Source organism: Cervus canadensis, chromosome X (assembly GCF_019320065.1).
Source record: "Cervus canadensis isolate Bull #8, Minnesota chromosome X, ASM1932006v1, whole genome shotgun sequence".
Classification (NCBI taxonomy): Eukaryota; Metazoa; Chordata; class Mammalia; order Artiodactyla; family Cervidae; genus Cervus; species Cervus canadensis.
In genome coordinates this window covers 132,440,884-132,458,882 of record NC_057419.1, presented here as the reverse complement: position 1 = coordinate 132,458,882, position 17,999 = coordinate 132,440,884, and the positions used below count along the sequence as shown (strand labels likewise).

The following is a 17,999-nucleotide window of genomic DNA, read 5'->3' as shown; positions in this document are numbered from 1 at the left end:
GTCCTAGGATTCCAAATTTGCATATAATAGTAAAAAAAAAAAAAAAGGGTAGATTGTTTACCTCACAGCAGACTAAAAGCATATTAGGGGGAAAGAGAGGTGCCAGAGGCCAGAACTTCAAACACAGGGTCTTGGTTTGGAAAACTCAGCAAGGTTTACCCTGGGGTTCTGTGGTTGATGGGCCTAATAATGACTTTGATTTACCAAAATTTGTTAGGTTTACTTGCTTCTCTTAAAGTAAGATCAATAAAACGAGCACTATATTTTAGTGAGTTGTTTTTTTTTAATGATAAATTGTAATTAAATGTCTTTGGCACTTAAATTTTATTATTTGGAAAAATTCTTTTGCGTTGTTTTATATGATGTTTAGTACATGGTGAATGAAGTGTTATTCTTCATCATTGTGAGGTAACTGGGGTGTTAATATATTTTAATGTTGCAAAATTGTATCCTTAATATTGCCATGAAATAACATGCAAAGTGTTTTCTTTGATTATTAACTAAGCTCCAAGTGTCTCAAATGGTAAAGAATCTGCCTGCCAATGTAGGAGACAGAGGCAAGAGACGCCAGTTTGATCCCTGGGTGGGGAAGATCCCTTGGAGGAGGAAATGGCAACCCACTCCAGTATTCTTGCCTGGAGAATTCCATGGACAGAAGAATCTGGTGGGCTACAGCCCATGGGATTCCAGAGTCGGACATGACTGAGCACACACGCACACACTGAGCATGCCACTACTTTATTTTCTATGTTAGTTTATATTATTTTGTCTTCATTTCCCTTTAGCACACTTGTCACATAGTTATTTCTCTTGGTATATATTTCTTTATGCCCAATATTCACCCTAATTTTAGGTCTTACTTGTTGATCTTGGGTGTTCACAAAATACTCAGCTCTTTTGTCAGAGGATGCTTTTGCTAATAGATGATAATCAAGTAAGCTTGATTTCTGCTTGAAACAACTTCTTAATGACCATTTTTTAAAACACAAGTTTAAAAGCGAAAATGTACTATTTTTTAGTGAATGAGTATGAATTTTTGTACCAGTAAACTTAAAATTACAACATTGTTTTGAAAACTGCTATTGCTTATTTGTTTTCAGGAGTAGTGAAGAAGTTCTTACTGCAGAAGATTGTGAAAATGTCTATCATCTGGTTTATTCAGCTCATCGGCCAGTAGCAGTAGCAGCAGGAGAATTTCTGTACAAAAAGTAAATCTGCGTTTCTATTGTTCATTTTCTAAAGTCACTTTAATGGCAGTAATTTACTGTGTTATAAAATATATATAAATATGACTTGTTAAAAATTTATTCAGTACAGGTCTTAAGCCTATTTTTATGTATTTTAAAGTTTTTTGAATATAATAAAAGTACTTTGATAACAGTTTGATATAAGAACCACAAGAATCCTTTAGTCTCTTAACATTTATATTGCTATTTAACACTTCAGATTAGGTAGTAGCGGTGTGAATATCTGATCACCGAAAATATTCAGCAGATATCATGTAATGCTTTTAAAGAAAACGGAAACATATGGACTAAACTATACCTTTGTAAGATTTTATTAAAATGCTCATTTGAGGTAACAGGTTTATTAAGAGTACATAATACAAAGTATTTATGTTACAATTTTTTATTCATTGTTATCCAGTGATAACTTTTTTGTTGTTTATAAGAATGACCATGATGTCCATAGAAAAAGGCCACTAAGCTCAGACTTTGGGATAATTGTGCAGGAAGGATAGGAGGAAAAGATATGTCATTTTTAAGCAGAAGAATATTTGTAATATATGTGCATAAATGGTATAGGTTAGTTATTGTGTTACTTTTGTAAAAAGAAATAATTACATAACATGCCGTAAGATATTCAAAAAGAAATCATTCAGAAACATTTAGAAGTACCATCAAGTGTGAAATGGAAAAGGTTTATAGCAGTTACTTGGATATAATGTTGGACAGTACTGTACCTACCTGGCTCCAATTTATTCCTCTGTTAGTTGCTTAAAGATGGAATCCAGACAGGTTTTTAAAATTTCTTAATTAAGAAATATTTTTGTTTGTTTTAAAAGTATTTTGCATTGATCTTAGGCTCTTTAGTCGTCGAGATCCAGAGGAGGATGGAATGATGAAAAGAAGGGGACGACAGGGTCCAAATGCCAACCTTGTTAAGACATTGGTGTTTTTCTTTCTGGAAAGTGAGGTTAGTTGATGTTGTTCATTTTATACTTACGTTCAAAACAGTTCGGAGATGGGGTTAAAATTATGTAAATCTTAAAATCTTCCAAATATCACAGTAAGTGTTGGATGGATAACATAGAGTTCTACCAATTTATGTTAGTAAGATACTCAAATAATATGACTTATATGTAGTGCTAAGAGCATAAATTTTGGAGCTAGAAAGACCTGATTACCGATTTGACTTCTCTACTTCATGTTAATATAACCTTGATTCAGTTACTTAACCTTTCTTAAGCCCATTTTCCTTTTAAATGTGTGGATAACAATTTCTTAGATAACACTGAGATAACCCATATAAAACTATTAGCACAGATCTAGCATTTTGTTAGTTCCCAATATTTGGTACCTGTGATGATGATTGTTGTTGTTTTCTAGTATAGAGAAATACAGTTGGGTTTTGCATATTGACCTCTTACTGCAGTTTTGCTAAATTCACTTTTAAAGTAAGTTTTTACTAAAATTCTTAGGATTTTCTATAATATGCAACCAAGTCATTTGCAAGTAGTGATAATTTTACTTTTTCCTTTCCTACATTTTTGCCGTTTGTTTCCCCAGCCTTATTGTACCGGCTAGGGCATTGAGTAGAATGTTGAATAGAAATGGTGAGAGAGGATAGATTTGGATTGTTCCTGATCTTAAGGGAAAAGCATCCAGTATTTCAGCATTAATTATGTTTTTAGTTACAGGTGTTGTGTAGCTGCTTATTATATTGAGGATGTTTCCTCCTACCCCTTCTTTTGCTGAGAAGTTTTTTTAAAATTTTGTTGAAACATAATTGATTCAGCAAAGTGACTCAGTTTATATACACAGACACACATATATACTTTTCACATTTTTTTCATTATGGTTTATCAAAGGATATTGAATATACTTCCCTGTGCTGTACTAGAACCTTCTTTTTTACCCCTCTTATATATAATGGCTTGCATCTGCTAATCCCAAGCACCAAGTTCTTCTCTTCCCCACCTCTTCCTCTGCCTTGGCAACCACAAGTCTATTCTCTATGTCTGTAAGTCTGTTTTTGTTTTGTAGATAAGTTTGTGTCATATTTTAGATTCTACATATACGTGATACCATATGGTATTTGTCTTTTTCTTTCTGACTTTGCTTAGTATGCTAACCTCTGGGTCCATCCATGTTGTTGCAAATGGCATTATTTCATTATCTTAACAACTGGACTGCTAGGGAGGTCCCTATACCACGGCTTCCATTCATCTGTTGATGGACATTTAATTTGTTTCCATATCTTGGCAATTGAAAATAGTGCTGCTATGAACATAGGGGTGCATTCATCTTTTCAAATTATAGTTTTCTCTGGGTATATGCCCAGGAGTGGGATTGCTGAATTATATGGCAACTCTATTTTTAGTTTTTTGAGGAACCTCCATACTGTTCTCTATATTGACTGCACCAATTTACATTTTCACCAACAATGTAGGAGGGTTCCCTTTTCTCCACATCCTTTTCAGCTTTTTATTATTTGTAGACATGGTCATTCTGACCAGTGTGAGGTGGTACCTCATTATAGTTTTGATTTGCATTTCTCAAATAATTAGCAACGATAAGCTTCTTTTCCTGTGCCTTTTGGCCATCTGTATGTTTTTGGAGAAATGTCTGTTTAGATCTTATGTCCATTTTTTTTTTTTTCCATTTTTTGATTAGATTGTTTTTTGTTTTTTTTTTTTTTTTTGGATATTGAGTTGTATGAGTTGTTTGTATATTCTGTCAATTAAGCCCTTGTCCATCACATTGTTTGCAAATGTATTCTCCCAGTCATTAGGTTATCTTTTCATTTTGTTTATGCTTTCCTTTGCTATGCAAAAGCTTATAAGTTTGAATAGGTTGCATTTGTTTGTTTTTGTTTTTATTTCTTTTGCCTTGAGAGAGTGACCTAAGAACACATTGCTATGATTTATGTCAGAGAATGTTTTCTTCTAGGAGTTTTATGTTGTCCTATCTTATATTTAAGTCTTTAAGCCATTTTGAGTTTATTTCTGTGTGTGGTGAGAGGGTGTGTTCTAGCTTCTTTGGTTTACTTGAGGCTGTCCAGCTTTCCCAACACCACTAGCTGAAGAGACTATCTTTTTTCCATTGTATATTCTATTCTCATTTGTCAAAGATTGATTGTCCATAAGTGTGTGGGTGCTGAGAAGTTTTATCATGAGTGGATGTTGACTTCTGTCCAGTGCTTTTTCTTTATCTTTTATTTTATCTTTCATTACATTAATGTGGTAAATTATATTGATTGGTTTTTTGAATGTTGACTCAACCTTGCATTCCTAGGATAACCTAACCTCTATTTAGTTGTGATCTGTTACCCTTTTTATATACTGTTGGTTTCAGTTCACTGATTTTTTGGAGAATGTTTTCTCCATGTTCATGCAGTGTGTTGGTATCTGTGTGTTTTTAAATGTCTTTGATGGGTTTTGGTATCATGGTAATGCTTGTCTCCTAAAATGAGTTGGATAGCTGTTCAGTTCAGTTCAGTCAAGTCACTCAGTCGTGTCCGACTCTTTGTGACCCCATGAATCGCAGCACACCAGGCCTCCCTGTCCATCACTAGGACAGGGAGTTTACTCAAACTGGAGTAAACTCAAACTCCTGGAGTTTACTCAAACTCATGTCTTTCGAGTTGGTGGTGCCATCCAGCCATCTCATCCTCTGCCGTCCCCTTCTCCTCCTGCCCCCAATCCCTCCCAGCATCGGGGTCTTTTCTAATGAGTCAGCTGTTCACATGAGGTGGCCAAAGTATTGGAGTTTCAGCTTCAGCATCAGTCCTTCCAATGAACACCCAGGACTGATCTCCTTTAGGATGGACTGGTTGGATCTCCTTGCAGTCCAAGGGACTCTCAAGAGTCTTCTCCAACACCACAGTTCAAAAGCATCAATTCTTCGGTGCTCAGCTTTCTTCACAGTCCAACTCGCACATCCATACATGACCACTGGAAAAGCCATAGCCTTGACCAGATGGACCTTTGTTGACAAAGTAATGTCTCTGCTTTTTAATATGCTGTCTAGGTTGGTCATAACTTTCCTTCCAAGGAGTAAGCTTTTAATTTCATGGCTGCAGTCACCATCTGCAGTGATTTTGGAGCCCAAGAAAATAAAGTCTGCCACTGTTTCCACTGTTTGCCCATCTATTTGCCATGAAGTGATGGGACCAGATGCCATGATCTTAAGTGTTCTGAATGTTGAGCTTTAAGCCAGATTTTTCACTCTCTTTCACTTTCATCAAGAGGCTTTTTAGTTCCTCTTCACTTTCCTGCCATAAGAGTGGTGTCATCTGCATATGTAAGGTTATTGATATTTCTCCTGGCAATCTTGATTCCAGCTTGTGCTTCTTCCAGCCCAGCATTTCTCATGATGTACTCTGCATATAAGATAAATAAGCAGGGTGACAATATACAGCCTTGACCTACTCCTTTTTCTATTTGGAACCAGTCTGTTTGTTGTTCCATGTCCAGTTCTAACTGTTGCTTCCTGACCTGCATACAGGTTTCTCAAGAGGCAGGTCAGGTGGTCTGGTATTGTAGGGCCCTTTAAAGCTTCACACACTGAAGAGAAATTATTTACTTATATTGTGAATTGATAAAGTGAAAAGTGAAAGAGAAGTCACTCAGTCGTGTCCAACTCTTTGCGACCCCATGCCTACCAGGTTCCTCCGTCCATGGGATTTTCCAGGCAAGAGTACTGGAGTTGGTTGCCATTTCCTTCTTCCGGGGATCTTCCTGACCCAGGGATTGAACCCAGGTCTCCCTCATTGTAGGCAGATGCTTTTACCATCTGAGCCACCAGGGAAGTCAATGAATTGATAAGTAATCATGTATTTTATGTTTTACATAATCATTACCACTCCCGTTATGTTACAATATATTTGTAGTGTATAACTGAGAGGAGTTCACTTATGTAATACAATTGCCACCTCCCCCCCATCTCTGCATTCTGTATCCGCAGATTCAGCCAACGGGATTCAACCAATAGTGGACTGAAAATATTTTTTTAAAAATTCTAGAAGTTTGAAAAAACCAAACTTAAATTTGTCATGTACTTCAACTATTCACATAGTATTTGCATTGTATTACGTATTATAAGTTATCTAGAGTTGATTTAAAGTATATGAAAGGATGAGAGTAGGTTATGTGTAAATACTCTACCATTTTACATCACTGGGCTTCCTTTGTGGCTCAGCTGGTAAAGGATGCGCCTACAATGCGAGAGACCTGGGTTTGATCCTTGGGTTGGGAAGATCCACTGGAGAAGGGAAACGCTACCCATTCCACTATTCTGGCCTGGAGAATTCCATGAACTGTAAAGTCCATGGGGTTGCAGAGAGGCGGACATGACTGAGCGACTTTCACTTTCACTTCACTTTATATCATTAACTTGAGCATCCTTGGAAAATCTATGTGTGGTCTTGGAAGTAGTCCCCCTCAGATACCAAGTGATGACTTTTTTTTTTTTTACAAATAAATAATACAGATATTTATTAGAGATTATCTAGCTTACTTTCAATATACTAACATTAAAAGAAAAGAGAAATAGACTGGAGAGTACATCACCAAATTTGGTTTTGACTCAAGAGTCCTGTGTCACAGCACATCTGGGGTCCCCATTGGGAGAGGGTCCCAGGCTGTGGGTGAGACTTCAAAGATTGCAGTTTGGAGTTCCCTTTTATAATCCCAGGATGGATGCAAACTGATACCTTCATCAGTCTGTGACCAAATTGCAAGCCTTGTTTTATGTTAATGATGTTTGTTTTGTCTTGTGAAACTGCTGCTAAGCCTGGGGCTTGGTTGGCTTTCTTATCTATGGTGCTGCAAGTCTAGCACTCACAGCAGGCAGTCACTCAGTCAGTCCCAGTCAGGGTGATGTCCAGGCAGGTTAGAAGCAAGGTCAGAGGCCTGCTCTGCTTTGTCTCTGAAGCCTAAACAAGACTATTCATTTCATTTCCCTAAAAGTCCCCAGGACTGTTTAGGCTGAAGAACAGGAACAAGGCAAAGTAACACAAGCAGTCTTATTAATTCTGTAAGTAACAATGTAGAACATCTTGTAGGTTTTAGTGAGAATAGTCTATTTATAGTATTTGATGGAGCGTTTCAATAAGCAGAGTTCTCCAACTTGAGAAGTTGGTCCATACAGCAGTCCTTCTGTAGCCTTGTCATAGTTCTGTCAGTAAATGGGTGCAGTTATCCAAGTCTAGATAATTTAACCACCTTTGCAAGAGGCTATGATTTTATGCTTCTATTGGCCAGCAGTAGGGCAGGGGAGGTTGTGTTGGGTGTTGGGCAGGTGATATTTTTGTATTACCATTTGGAGATCCATTTGCTGCATTCTCAAGGAAACACATTTAACAAGAGGGTTAAAGATGCATAAAAGTAGAAGAACTGTCAAGGTGCCTAGAAGAAAGGCTAGCCAGGAGAAATAGGACCAGACATTGGCCCATGATGTCAGTGTTTCTGTAGGTATGAGAAGATGCAAGAATTCGTGCTCATAAAAAAGAAAAAATCTTTGCCTGAAAACATCTGACTATCTGAAGGCCTGTTCTGTCCGTTTTTCCCAGAGCACAGATTGAGTGTCTAATTTCTGATATCCATCCTGAATTCCTTTTAAGAGGTGTTGAAATTCAGCAGTTGTAGTGGCCATGATTTAATCTTTTCAGAGGTAGTCTGCAAGAGCCAGTTTCCAGTTGGCAGGGCCCCTTCATCGCCACAGATTTGACCAAACTTTGGGGGGCATTTCATGGCTGTTGCGTTCCATGGTGCTAGAAAGGCTCAATACCAGGTCTGGCGAAGATTCCATTGATAAGCCACTCTGTGCTGTCATTGGACTAGGCCCTGTGAATAGCAAAAGTCTCCAGACCATTCCTGTCTTGCTAACCTCTTGATCCAGGAAGATGTTCCCTCTTGTTGCCTCTTCCCATATCTAGAGTTACATTATTGTGATCATTGATCTTCTGTGGAACTATATATATCATTATTTTATCAGTGGCTCAGTCACATACTTGGAAATGTAAAAGACAACAATTTTGTGAAACAGGCAACATAGAAAATAATACAACTAGCCGTTATTAGTAAGGTCACAAGCAAGAATTTAAGTCAAGAACTTTCATTAGGTATAGCTCAGTGTACCCGAGGTCATCTGACTTAGTTAAATGATTATATCCAGGTGTTAATCCCCTGGTTGTACATCATGGAGCATTTAATCTTTATCTAAAGCTTGACTGCTGATATAAGCTTTAGAAACAAAATTAGAGTGTCCTTTTAACAACTTAATTAAATTTTTAGTAATATAACAACAAGGAACTATCTCAGAAGTGAGGAACAAAACTAGGATTTAATGTTCAGTGAAATATAAACATTAACCCTTCAGCCAGGGAATACTTTATCCCATCAAATAAAAATGAGGTTTGTCAGGGAGCCAGGAAAAGCCAAGTGGCAGTCTTGGATTTCCCTTAGCCCTGACTGTTTGATTTACAGCTGTTGCTTACCCATTTTAAATTCCCCAATTTAGGAGTAGACTATTTGCCATGTTTTAAGGGCATCAGGATAGCAGTAGTTTGACAGTGAGGGGTTAATTTTGTAGAAGCAGAAGAAGCTTTATCTACATGTACTATAATCTTCATAGAGAATGCTTACTTACTTTACCAAAATAACAAAAGATTTTTAAAACAAATGTAAATCACTTAAAGGCAAAGAAATTCACAATCTCTTATCAGTGACTCAGACATGTCTTAATTAGATTAGCAAACAAGCATTAATACTAGATATTTAATATTGAATATGTCACAGTTCACGTGAAGCTGAAATTCATTTAGGTTAATTTCTCTTGTAATTGTTTGATTTGTAAGCGCTTACTTTTCTTTAAGTCAATTGAATTAGAGCTCATTTACAAATTAACCTCATATTATCCAAAAACAAAGATACACACTGAGGCATAGATAAATCCAGACAGACAGACAGGATCTCATAGTTTTCCACTTGAGATTTAAAATGTCTCTTTGACTCTTTTCTGTCTTTCTTTTTTTCTTTTTTTAACCTTGGCTTGAAATTTCCATTTGCCCAAAGCTGAGGTCTCAGGCACAGTGGGCTCTGTATTTCAAGGACATGTGCTGTCCTAAATTGCTTCTGTTCTCTCAAACTCTTTGTGACCCCATGGACTGTAGCCCACCAGGGCTCCAATTGTAAGTTAAATTCGTCTGCCCAGGGGATCCCTTGAGGGGATCTTCCAAACCCTGTGATTGAACCCTTGTCTCTTGCATATCCTGCATTGGCAGACAGATTATTTACTGCTAGTACCATCTGGAAAGCCCAGGCAAAGGTTAACTTCAAGCTTTTTTCTAGGCAGACCTTTGTAAAAAGCTAGCTGTTTTTAATTGCATATGTAAAAAGAACTGGTTTTGCAGTTTCCAAAAAAAAAAAAAGGAAAAAAGTCATTTTAACCAGTTTTCTCCAGAGTCTAAAGAATACCATGGCCATCCTGTGCCAAAAAGTCATCTTGCCTTTCTGTTCAGTTCGGTCGAGTCTGACTCTTTGCGACCGCATGGACTGCAGCACGCCAGGCCTCCCTGTCCATCACCAACTCCCCGAGTTTACTCAGACTCATGTCCACTGTGTCGGTGATGCCTCTGTTGTCCCCTTATCCCCTTTCCCAGCATCAGGGTCTTTTCCAATGAGTCAGTTCTTCACATCAGGTGGCCAAAGTATTGGAGTTAAAGCTTCAGCATCAGTCCTTCCAGTGAATATTTAGGCCTGATTTCCTTTAAGATGGACTGGTTGGATCTCCTTGCAGTCCAAGGGACTCTCAAGAGTCTTCTCCAACACCACAGTTCAAAAGCATCAATTTTTCGGCACTCAGCTTTCTTCACAGTCCAACTCTCACATCCATACATGACCACTGGAAAAACCATAGCCTTGACTAGATGGACCTTTGTTGGTAAAGTAATGTCTCTGCTTTTTAATAAGCTGTCTAGGTTGGTCATAACTTTTCTTCCAAGGAGCAAGTGTCTTTAATTTCATGGCTGCAGTCACCATCTGCAGTGATTTTGGAGCCCAAGAAAATAAAGTCTGCCACTGTTTCCCCATCTATTTGCCCTGTAGTGATGAGACCAGATGCCATGATCTTGGTTTTCTGAATGTTGAGTTTTAAGCCAACTTTTTCACTCTCTTCTTTCACTTTCATCAAGAGGCTCTTTAGTTCTTCGCTTTCTGCCATAAGGGTGGTGTCATCTGCATATCTGAGGTTATTGATATTTCTCCTGGCAATCTTTTGTTTCTGTATCCATAGTTTTATAGCTAAAATATTGACCAAATAGTGCTCAAGTTGACTCTGAACAGGGCAGGAAAAAAATAATTGCTAAAGTGGGGGAAGGAGCGGAGGAAGTTGGGCTTACCCTCTCCCCACTGATAGATTGGAAAAGTTAGAAGGGGATTAGCTGATGGAGAAGGAGACAGAGGCAGATGGAGGGGTGTAAGGCAGCAACAGGGCAAAGAAAGGCAAAAGAAAGGGGAGTGGGGGACACTGGGAGAGCCGACTTGAATAGTGATTTGATTAACTAAAATATAAGTTTGGCATTGTAACATGGACAGTTGTCCTCAAAAATCACGTAATTCCTTTTCCAATTATGTCTAACTTCTCATTAGACTATTTAAATTTATGTACCTTACGGTAGGGAGATGACCATCCAGCCTCTCACCTAGCGCGGCACATTCTTAACCTTTCTCAATCAGGACAAGCCACAAAATTTAAGGTTCCAATTCTCACACCGTTCAGTGAATACCGTTCACTAGCTAACGAGCAATAAGGTGAATCTTCCAATCTGGGAATAAAAACTTCATCAACCTTAATCTCTTTTCCTTAAAGAGTGGCATTTTGTCTCACAAATCCTGCTCACAGCGCCAATTAATGTTTTGCAGAAAGTTTACACTTTCGTTTCAGGTTCAAAGGATTTGTTAACAAAATAAGCCACTCGTTATATACAAATAAATAATACAGATATTTATGAAAGAACTATCCAGCTTACTTTCAATATACTAACATTAAAAGAAAAGAGAAATAGAAAGAGCAGAAAGTACATCACCAAATTGGGTTTTGACCAACATTCAGACTTAAACAGCGCTGGGAAGTCCCGTGTCACAGCACATCTGGAGTCCCGTTTGGGAAAGGGTCCCAGGGAGTGCGTTCACTTCGTGGGGAGACTTCAAACAAGATGACTGTTTTGAGTCAGGTAATAACTAAATGCATGCATATAGTCTCTTCAAAAACAATTTTCATATTAATGATTATTGTGAGAAATGGTAATACCTAACAGTGTTTACTTACACTTAGCAAGCTAAGGCAATTCTTCTCTTTCCTTTCTTCCACTTGACATTAAAAAACATTGTTGTTTGAGTTTGTGTATGGTGCCAACAAAGCTTCCATTCTTTTGATTAAGGCTAGTATGATATTTGTCTAAGAGCACATTGTTCTTTTTAAATTTTAGTTACATGAGCATGCAGCATACCTTGTGGATAGTATGTGGGACTGTGCTACTGAGCTGCTGAAAGACTGGGAATGTATGAATAGCTTGTTGCTGGAGGAGCCACTTAGTGGAGAGGAAGGTAAGGATGTTTAATTATGGTATTTTTGTTGTCTAGGCAATTTTGAAAACAGATTTTACTTATTCCATTTATTTATCTCTTAGCATTAAAATAGTTGATTCAAAGTCTTTGGGTAATTTTGTTTTCATACACATGAATATTAGAAAGGTATAGTTCCTGTCAACATTTATTATGTTTTATTGTATTTTATTTTTTTGCATCTGTTCATATTTTCATTTCTCAAATTGTGGACTGGTAGTTTACAAATTTATAATGTTTAGTAAGTTTTAACTTGTTCTGGTCCTTTTTGTGATATAGTAATAGGATTTTCCCTAGTACATTAGGTCAGATTCTGTCACAAGCACAAGAACTGTTATGTAATGATTATAAATGGCATATAGAGAAAAAAATAGGTTAACTCTTTCTGATTATTTTTTTCCCAGCACTAACAGACAGACAAGAGAGTGCTCTGATTGAAATAATGCTTTGTACCATTAGACAAGCTGCTGAATGTCATCCTCCTGTGGGGAGAGGGACAGGAAAAAGGGTACGCCACCATATTTTCAGTATTCTAAATTATATGTCTCTTTTTTAATATTTTTTTATAGTTCTTATTTGTGGCTATATAATCAAATCTTTGAATCTTAAATTTTGTTTTTTCGGTGATCTTTGCTTATAAATATGTTAGAAGTAAATTTTAAAGCATTAGCAGTTTGGGAAGTCTGCTTTCCTTCTATAAGATACTTTGTTAGTTTACTACAGTGATTGTCAGTCCTTGTAAAGATTGCTTGCTATGCATCATTTTAGAATGATGTATTTGTCAGTTTTGATTTATTTACAAATTGACTTTCTGTTAATAAAAGTAAGATCGTCATCCATTAAAATGGGAGAAATATCTGTTTCCTGGGACTAAATTTTATTGCATTATTTCAAAGTTCACATGTATTGTAGACCAATAGTTTCACAGGCTTTCAAACTTTGTGATGCACAAAAATAATCTTTATATTGTGACCTAGTACACATCTATATATGTGTTTCTGTATATAACTGAAGCAGTTATACAGTATAAGTTAAAATATTGCAACTTATGTGATGCAGTCAATTCTTTTTGTTGTTGTTGTTCTTTTTCAATTACTAGTAGTTAATTATATTGAATTCATAACCCATGGGTCATGGCACAACTTACAGTTGACTGAAATCCTACTCACTTCCATGACTATATAAGCTAATGAACTGTATTTCCTAGCTGCTTTTCTTTTCATCCAAAGTTAGGGTAGGTTAGTCTAATGTGGTATTGATTTTGTCTCTAGAACTATTCAAAGATTTTTAAAAAAACAATGTGCAGGCTATTCTCTTTGTTACTTACTGGATTTCAAGTTTTATAGTAGAAGTTTTTGTATCCATCATTTAAAATGTCATTTTATTACTTATTTTTAATATTTTAACTTGAGCACCTAACAGTGTCAATGGGCTTACTAATAAATACTTGGAAACTTTGTTGTGTTTCCTTAGGTGCTTACAGCAAAGGAGAAGAAGACCCAGTTGGATGACAGGACAAAAATCACTGAACTTTTTGCTGTGGCCCTTCCTCAGTTATTAGCTAAGGTAAGTTTGTGTCAGTATCAAGAGTGTTGTTAAGAAATTACAGGGTTTGTTTGGAAATGCCATACAGAATTTTCTACTTATCATAATATTTCCTTACCATTATTGTGATGTTTTTGACATGATTTTTTTTATTTCAAAGTACTCTATAGATGCTGAAAAGGTGACTAACTTGTTGCAGTTGCCGCAGTACTTTGATTTGGAAATATATACCACTGGACGATTAGAAAAGGTAGGGTGTTTCTGTGTATAATAAACCTTGAAGAAAAATTGTTAATATAGTTCATCCCATCATATTGCTTATTTATATTTTTTGAAATTTTTTATAGCATTTAATATAAAGGAAAGCCTGTATCTTGTATGCCTTACATATTTTAGATAAGTTGGATTTAGAGAATGGCACTAATGAGGTTTCCCTTTGATTCATGTTGATAGCAATACCCTCCTTCCTAGACATTACGTTACTGTGTCACTGACCATTTATGGAGATTGGAGGTGGGTAACTGGATAAGAACAATTGCAAAATGAAACAGCTAATATTCATTGAATGCATTTACTATGTTCCAGGAACATGTATATTTTTATGTATTAACATCTTACCAAAGCCCTGTGAGATAGGTAATATTATTCCTGTTGAAGTAGGGGAAGTAAGTTTGGGTGGGTTAGTGCATTTTTTTACTTTGACTAGAAAAACTTAAAATGTATGTGCTGTATTTGAAGCTTTTCACCCCAGTTGTACAGTCATTTTATTCCTGTCATCATACATACCTTAGTTTTAATGAAGAAACTTTGATTTTGCAGCATTTGGATGCCTTATTACGACAGATCCGGAATATTGTAGAGAAGCACACAGATACAGATGTTTTGGAAGCATGTTCTAAAACTTACCATGCACTCTGTAATGAAGAGTTCACAATTTTCAACAGAGTAGATATTTCAAGAAGTCAACTGATAGATGAGTTGGCAGATAAATTTAACCGGCTTCTTGAAGATTTTCTGCAAGAGGTATGTATTACAAGTATTTTGTCAGTTGTCCCCCACTGTGGCCCCACCCCCCACCCTCTCCATAACTAGGTCAGTCACAGTCTTGGTGATAGTCTTTAGTAGTATGTTGAAAAGACATTCAGACTTTCTGTTCTGTGATTCTGTCTTTTCTCCACCAAGAGAGGGAGGTAGCAAGAATCTGTAACTTAAGAGATGGTGAAAGCAAAATTAGCACCTTTCCTTATTTTTTTTAATTTAAAGAAATGATCTGAAAAGTTTCCAGGAAGTTTCCAGGCTTTAGTTGAACAGGAGGCTGTTAGGGAACAGGGAACAGAAAAGTTGAGCTAGATTGTTTCCATGTAACCTCAAAAATTGAGTTATTTCTTAATGGTTTGGAAGTTGATTTATTTATGGTCTTTGATATTATAAAGCCTTGATAAATTACAGCAGCTGTTCATTTTGGTGTTTCATTGTTCAGTTCTATTTCCAAAGAAGCTTAAGCATGATATTCAAATACATTTGTATTTTTATTGTGATTTTTATCTTTTCTGGAAAGATATACTCAACAGTTTAGTTTATTTGCATAAAGTAAAAACTCATGATTCTCAGGTTATTGCATTTAGGTTTTTCCACATCACGTTTGCCATAAATTCTGCAAAAATGATACAGACTTTTGTAATTTCCAGTTATTTTGTTTAACAGTTAGTTCCTAAACTTTCTTATTTCTCTGTGTAACATTTCATGCTTACTAAGTTTTGTTTAATTGGAGGTTTGTGTAATATGTTGATGTATGATGATTACATTTTTAGTTAAAAATTTTAATGGCTCTACCCTTGGCTGGATATGATTCTTTTTTTAAAAAAAAAGGTTTATATTGGAGTGTAGCTGATGAACAATGTTGTGTTAGTTTTAGGTGGACAACAAAGAGACTTAGGCATACATATACATTATTCATTCTCCCTCCAAACACCCCTCCCATCCATGCTGCCACATAACATTGAGTAGAGTTCCACATGCTATCCAGTAGTACCTATACAGTTAGCCATTTTAAATATAGCAGTGTGTACCTGTCCATCCCAAACTCCCTACCTATCCTTTCCCTCCATCCTTCTCCCACCTGGCAATCATAAGTTTGTTCTTTTAGTCTGTTTCTGTTTTTTAATAAGTTCATTCGTATCATTTCTTTTTAGACTCTGCACATAAGGGATGTCATACATTTCTCCTTCTCTTTCTGACTTATTTTACTCAGCATGACAATATCTAGGTCCATCCATGTTGCTGTAAATGGCATTACTTCACTCTTTTTAATGGCTGAGTAATATTCCATTGTATATACGTACCACATCTTCTTTATCCATTCCTCTGTCTGATGGACATTTAGGTTGCTTCTGTGTCTTGGCTACTGTCAACAGTGCTGCAACGAACATTGGGGTGCATATATCCTTTTGGACCGTGTATTTCTCTGGGTACCTTCCCAGGAGTGGGATTGCTGGATCATATGGTAGCTCTACTTTTAGTTTTTTTTAGGAACCTTCTTACTGTTCTCCATAGTGGCTATACCAGGTTTCGTCCCACAAAGAGTTCCCACAAAGATTCCCTTCTCTCCACACCCTCTCCAGCCTTTACTGTTTATAGATTTTTTTTGATGGCAGCCATTTTGACTGAGGTGAAGTGATACCTCATTATAGTTTTGATTTGCATTCCTCTTAATTATTAACAATGTTGAGAATCTTTTCATGTGCCTCTTGGCCATCTGTATGTCTTCTTTGGAGAAATGTCTGTTTAGTTTTTTTGCCTGTTTTTTGATTCAGTTGTTTGTTTTGATGATGTTAAACATCACAAGCTGTTTGTAATTTTAGAGACTAACGCCTTGTTGATCACATTATTTGCAAATATTTTCTCCAGTCTGTGGGTGGTGTTTTGTTTATTGTTTCCTTTGCTAGGCAAAAGCTTTTGATTTTAAATAGGTCTCCTTTGTTTATTTTTGTTTTTATTTTCATTATTCTGGGAGATGGGTTGAAAAAGATACTACTGTGATCTTTTATGTTATACTTTCTTTTTAGGGTGGTACATAAATGTAATAGCTTAAGATTTTTCACTTCTGTAATTATTAATGTTTGATATGGTATAATTAACATTTATAGGGTGAAGAACCTGATGAAGATGATGCATATCAGGTATTGTCAACATTGAAGCGAATCACTGCTTTTCATAAGTAAGTTGAATCTTAAAGTTTCTGATTTTTTAAAACTTACCAAATCAGAACCAACTTACATGTTTTGGGATTATAATGTCATAATTTTTGCTGGGTTTCTTGTGCTTTTGGGGGAAAAGTGTTTGGAATCATACTTTAAATATGAGAAACAAAAAAAATTTTCAACTAATATACTTTTTTAAAGTACACATTTTTTTGTTCTTGTGGGTACATGTTAGGAAGTTTACTACATTTTACTTTAACAGTATTCTGTTAGCAGTCAAGTCCAGAACAGATGTGATTAAGCTTAAATTTTTAATATAACTTAATTCTTTTCTTTACAGTGCCCATGATCTTTCAAAGTGGGATTTGTTTGCTTGTAATTACAAACTATTGAAAACCGGAATTGAAAATGGAGACATGCCTGAACAGGTTTTTATTTATTTACAAGTTATATATTTCACTTTGAGAATGAAGATGTGTGACTTTTAAAATTTAATTGTGTTCTTTTTGTTCCTTTATAGATTGTTATTCACGCACTGCAGTGTACTCACTATGTAATCCTTTGGCAGCTTGCAAAGATAACTGAAAGCAGCTCTACAAAGGTTTGTGGTGGTTCAGTGGCGTCTTTATTAAATATTACTAAGTTTTCAGCAAACTTAAACATAAGACCGATTATTTCAATAAAGTTTTGCTTATCTTCTATTTAGGCATGTATACTTTTGAAAATAGTTACTTGTAGTTTGATATATATTCTGTGAAAGAACATTAAACATTTGTTTAGAGAATGGATTTAAAATAAAAAGTCACATTTGTAGGTGGCATAATTTATGGATTTCCACATCATTCTCAAAAGTTCTGGATGCATGAACAACTATAGACTTTGTAAATCATGACCAAGAACCTTCAAAACATACAGATACAACTATTGAGTTCCATAAGTTAATTATTACAAGCTACCTGTCCCTAGATCTTATGCCTTGGTATTGTTTGGGGATCATCTTATTGATACTCGGATCTCTCTACTGATGTTCCAAATTCATGAAAAATTATTTTGTGGTTGAGTGCAGTATGCCAGCTACTAGGTCATAGAACTTTCAACATTTTATCCATAATTGTAATCATTGATGTGTTTAGTAATTGAACTAAACAGTACTGACTTTTTCATTTGTAAATTAGAAATTTAAACATCATACTTGTTGCAGTAGATATTGCCTTAAATATTATTTGAGCACATTTTTATAAACATTAAGTAATTTCTATAAGATGTAGAGTTAGTTGTTTGTAGTTATTTTCCTCAAGAAGGAATCCTCTCGATGTTTGTTTTACATAAAATCACAGAATAACTTTAAAAATATTTTGAGGTTTTTAAGTACATGATGCTGTTATATCTACAAATGGATATTTGCC

At 35.9% G+C, this 17,999-nt stretch overlaps 1 protein-coding gene across 9 annotated transcripts in view; it reads left to right on the top strand.

The window, feature by feature from the left end:
* STAG2 (stromal antigen 2) overlaps positions 1–17,999 on the top strand; it is a 127,583-nt gene that overhangs the window by 76,667 nt on the left and 32,917 nt on the right. For all 9 annotated transcript variants that reach the window (XM_043457665.1, XM_043457672.1, XM_043457667.1 and 6 more), the window contains 10 exons: positions 1,101–1,208; positions 2,085–2,196; positions 11,713–11,830; positions 12,253–12,356; positions 13,322–13,414; positions 13,554–13,643; positions 14,213–14,416; positions 16,540–16,610; positions 16,934–17,021; positions 17,114–17,194. In XM_043457665.1, the coding sequence (XP_043313600.1) occupies positions 1,101–1,208; positions 2,085–2,196; positions 11,713–11,830; positions 12,253–12,356; positions 13,322–13,414; positions 13,554–13,643; positions 14,213–14,416; positions 16,540–16,610; positions 16,934–17,021; positions 17,114–17,194 (1,069 nt within the window). The remainder of the gene's footprint in view (positions 1–1,100; positions 1,209–2,084; positions 2,197–11,712; positions 11,831–12,252; positions 12,357–13,321; positions 13,415–13,553; positions 13,644–14,212; positions 14,417–16,539; positions 16,611–16,933; positions 17,022–17,113; positions 17,195–17,999) is intronic.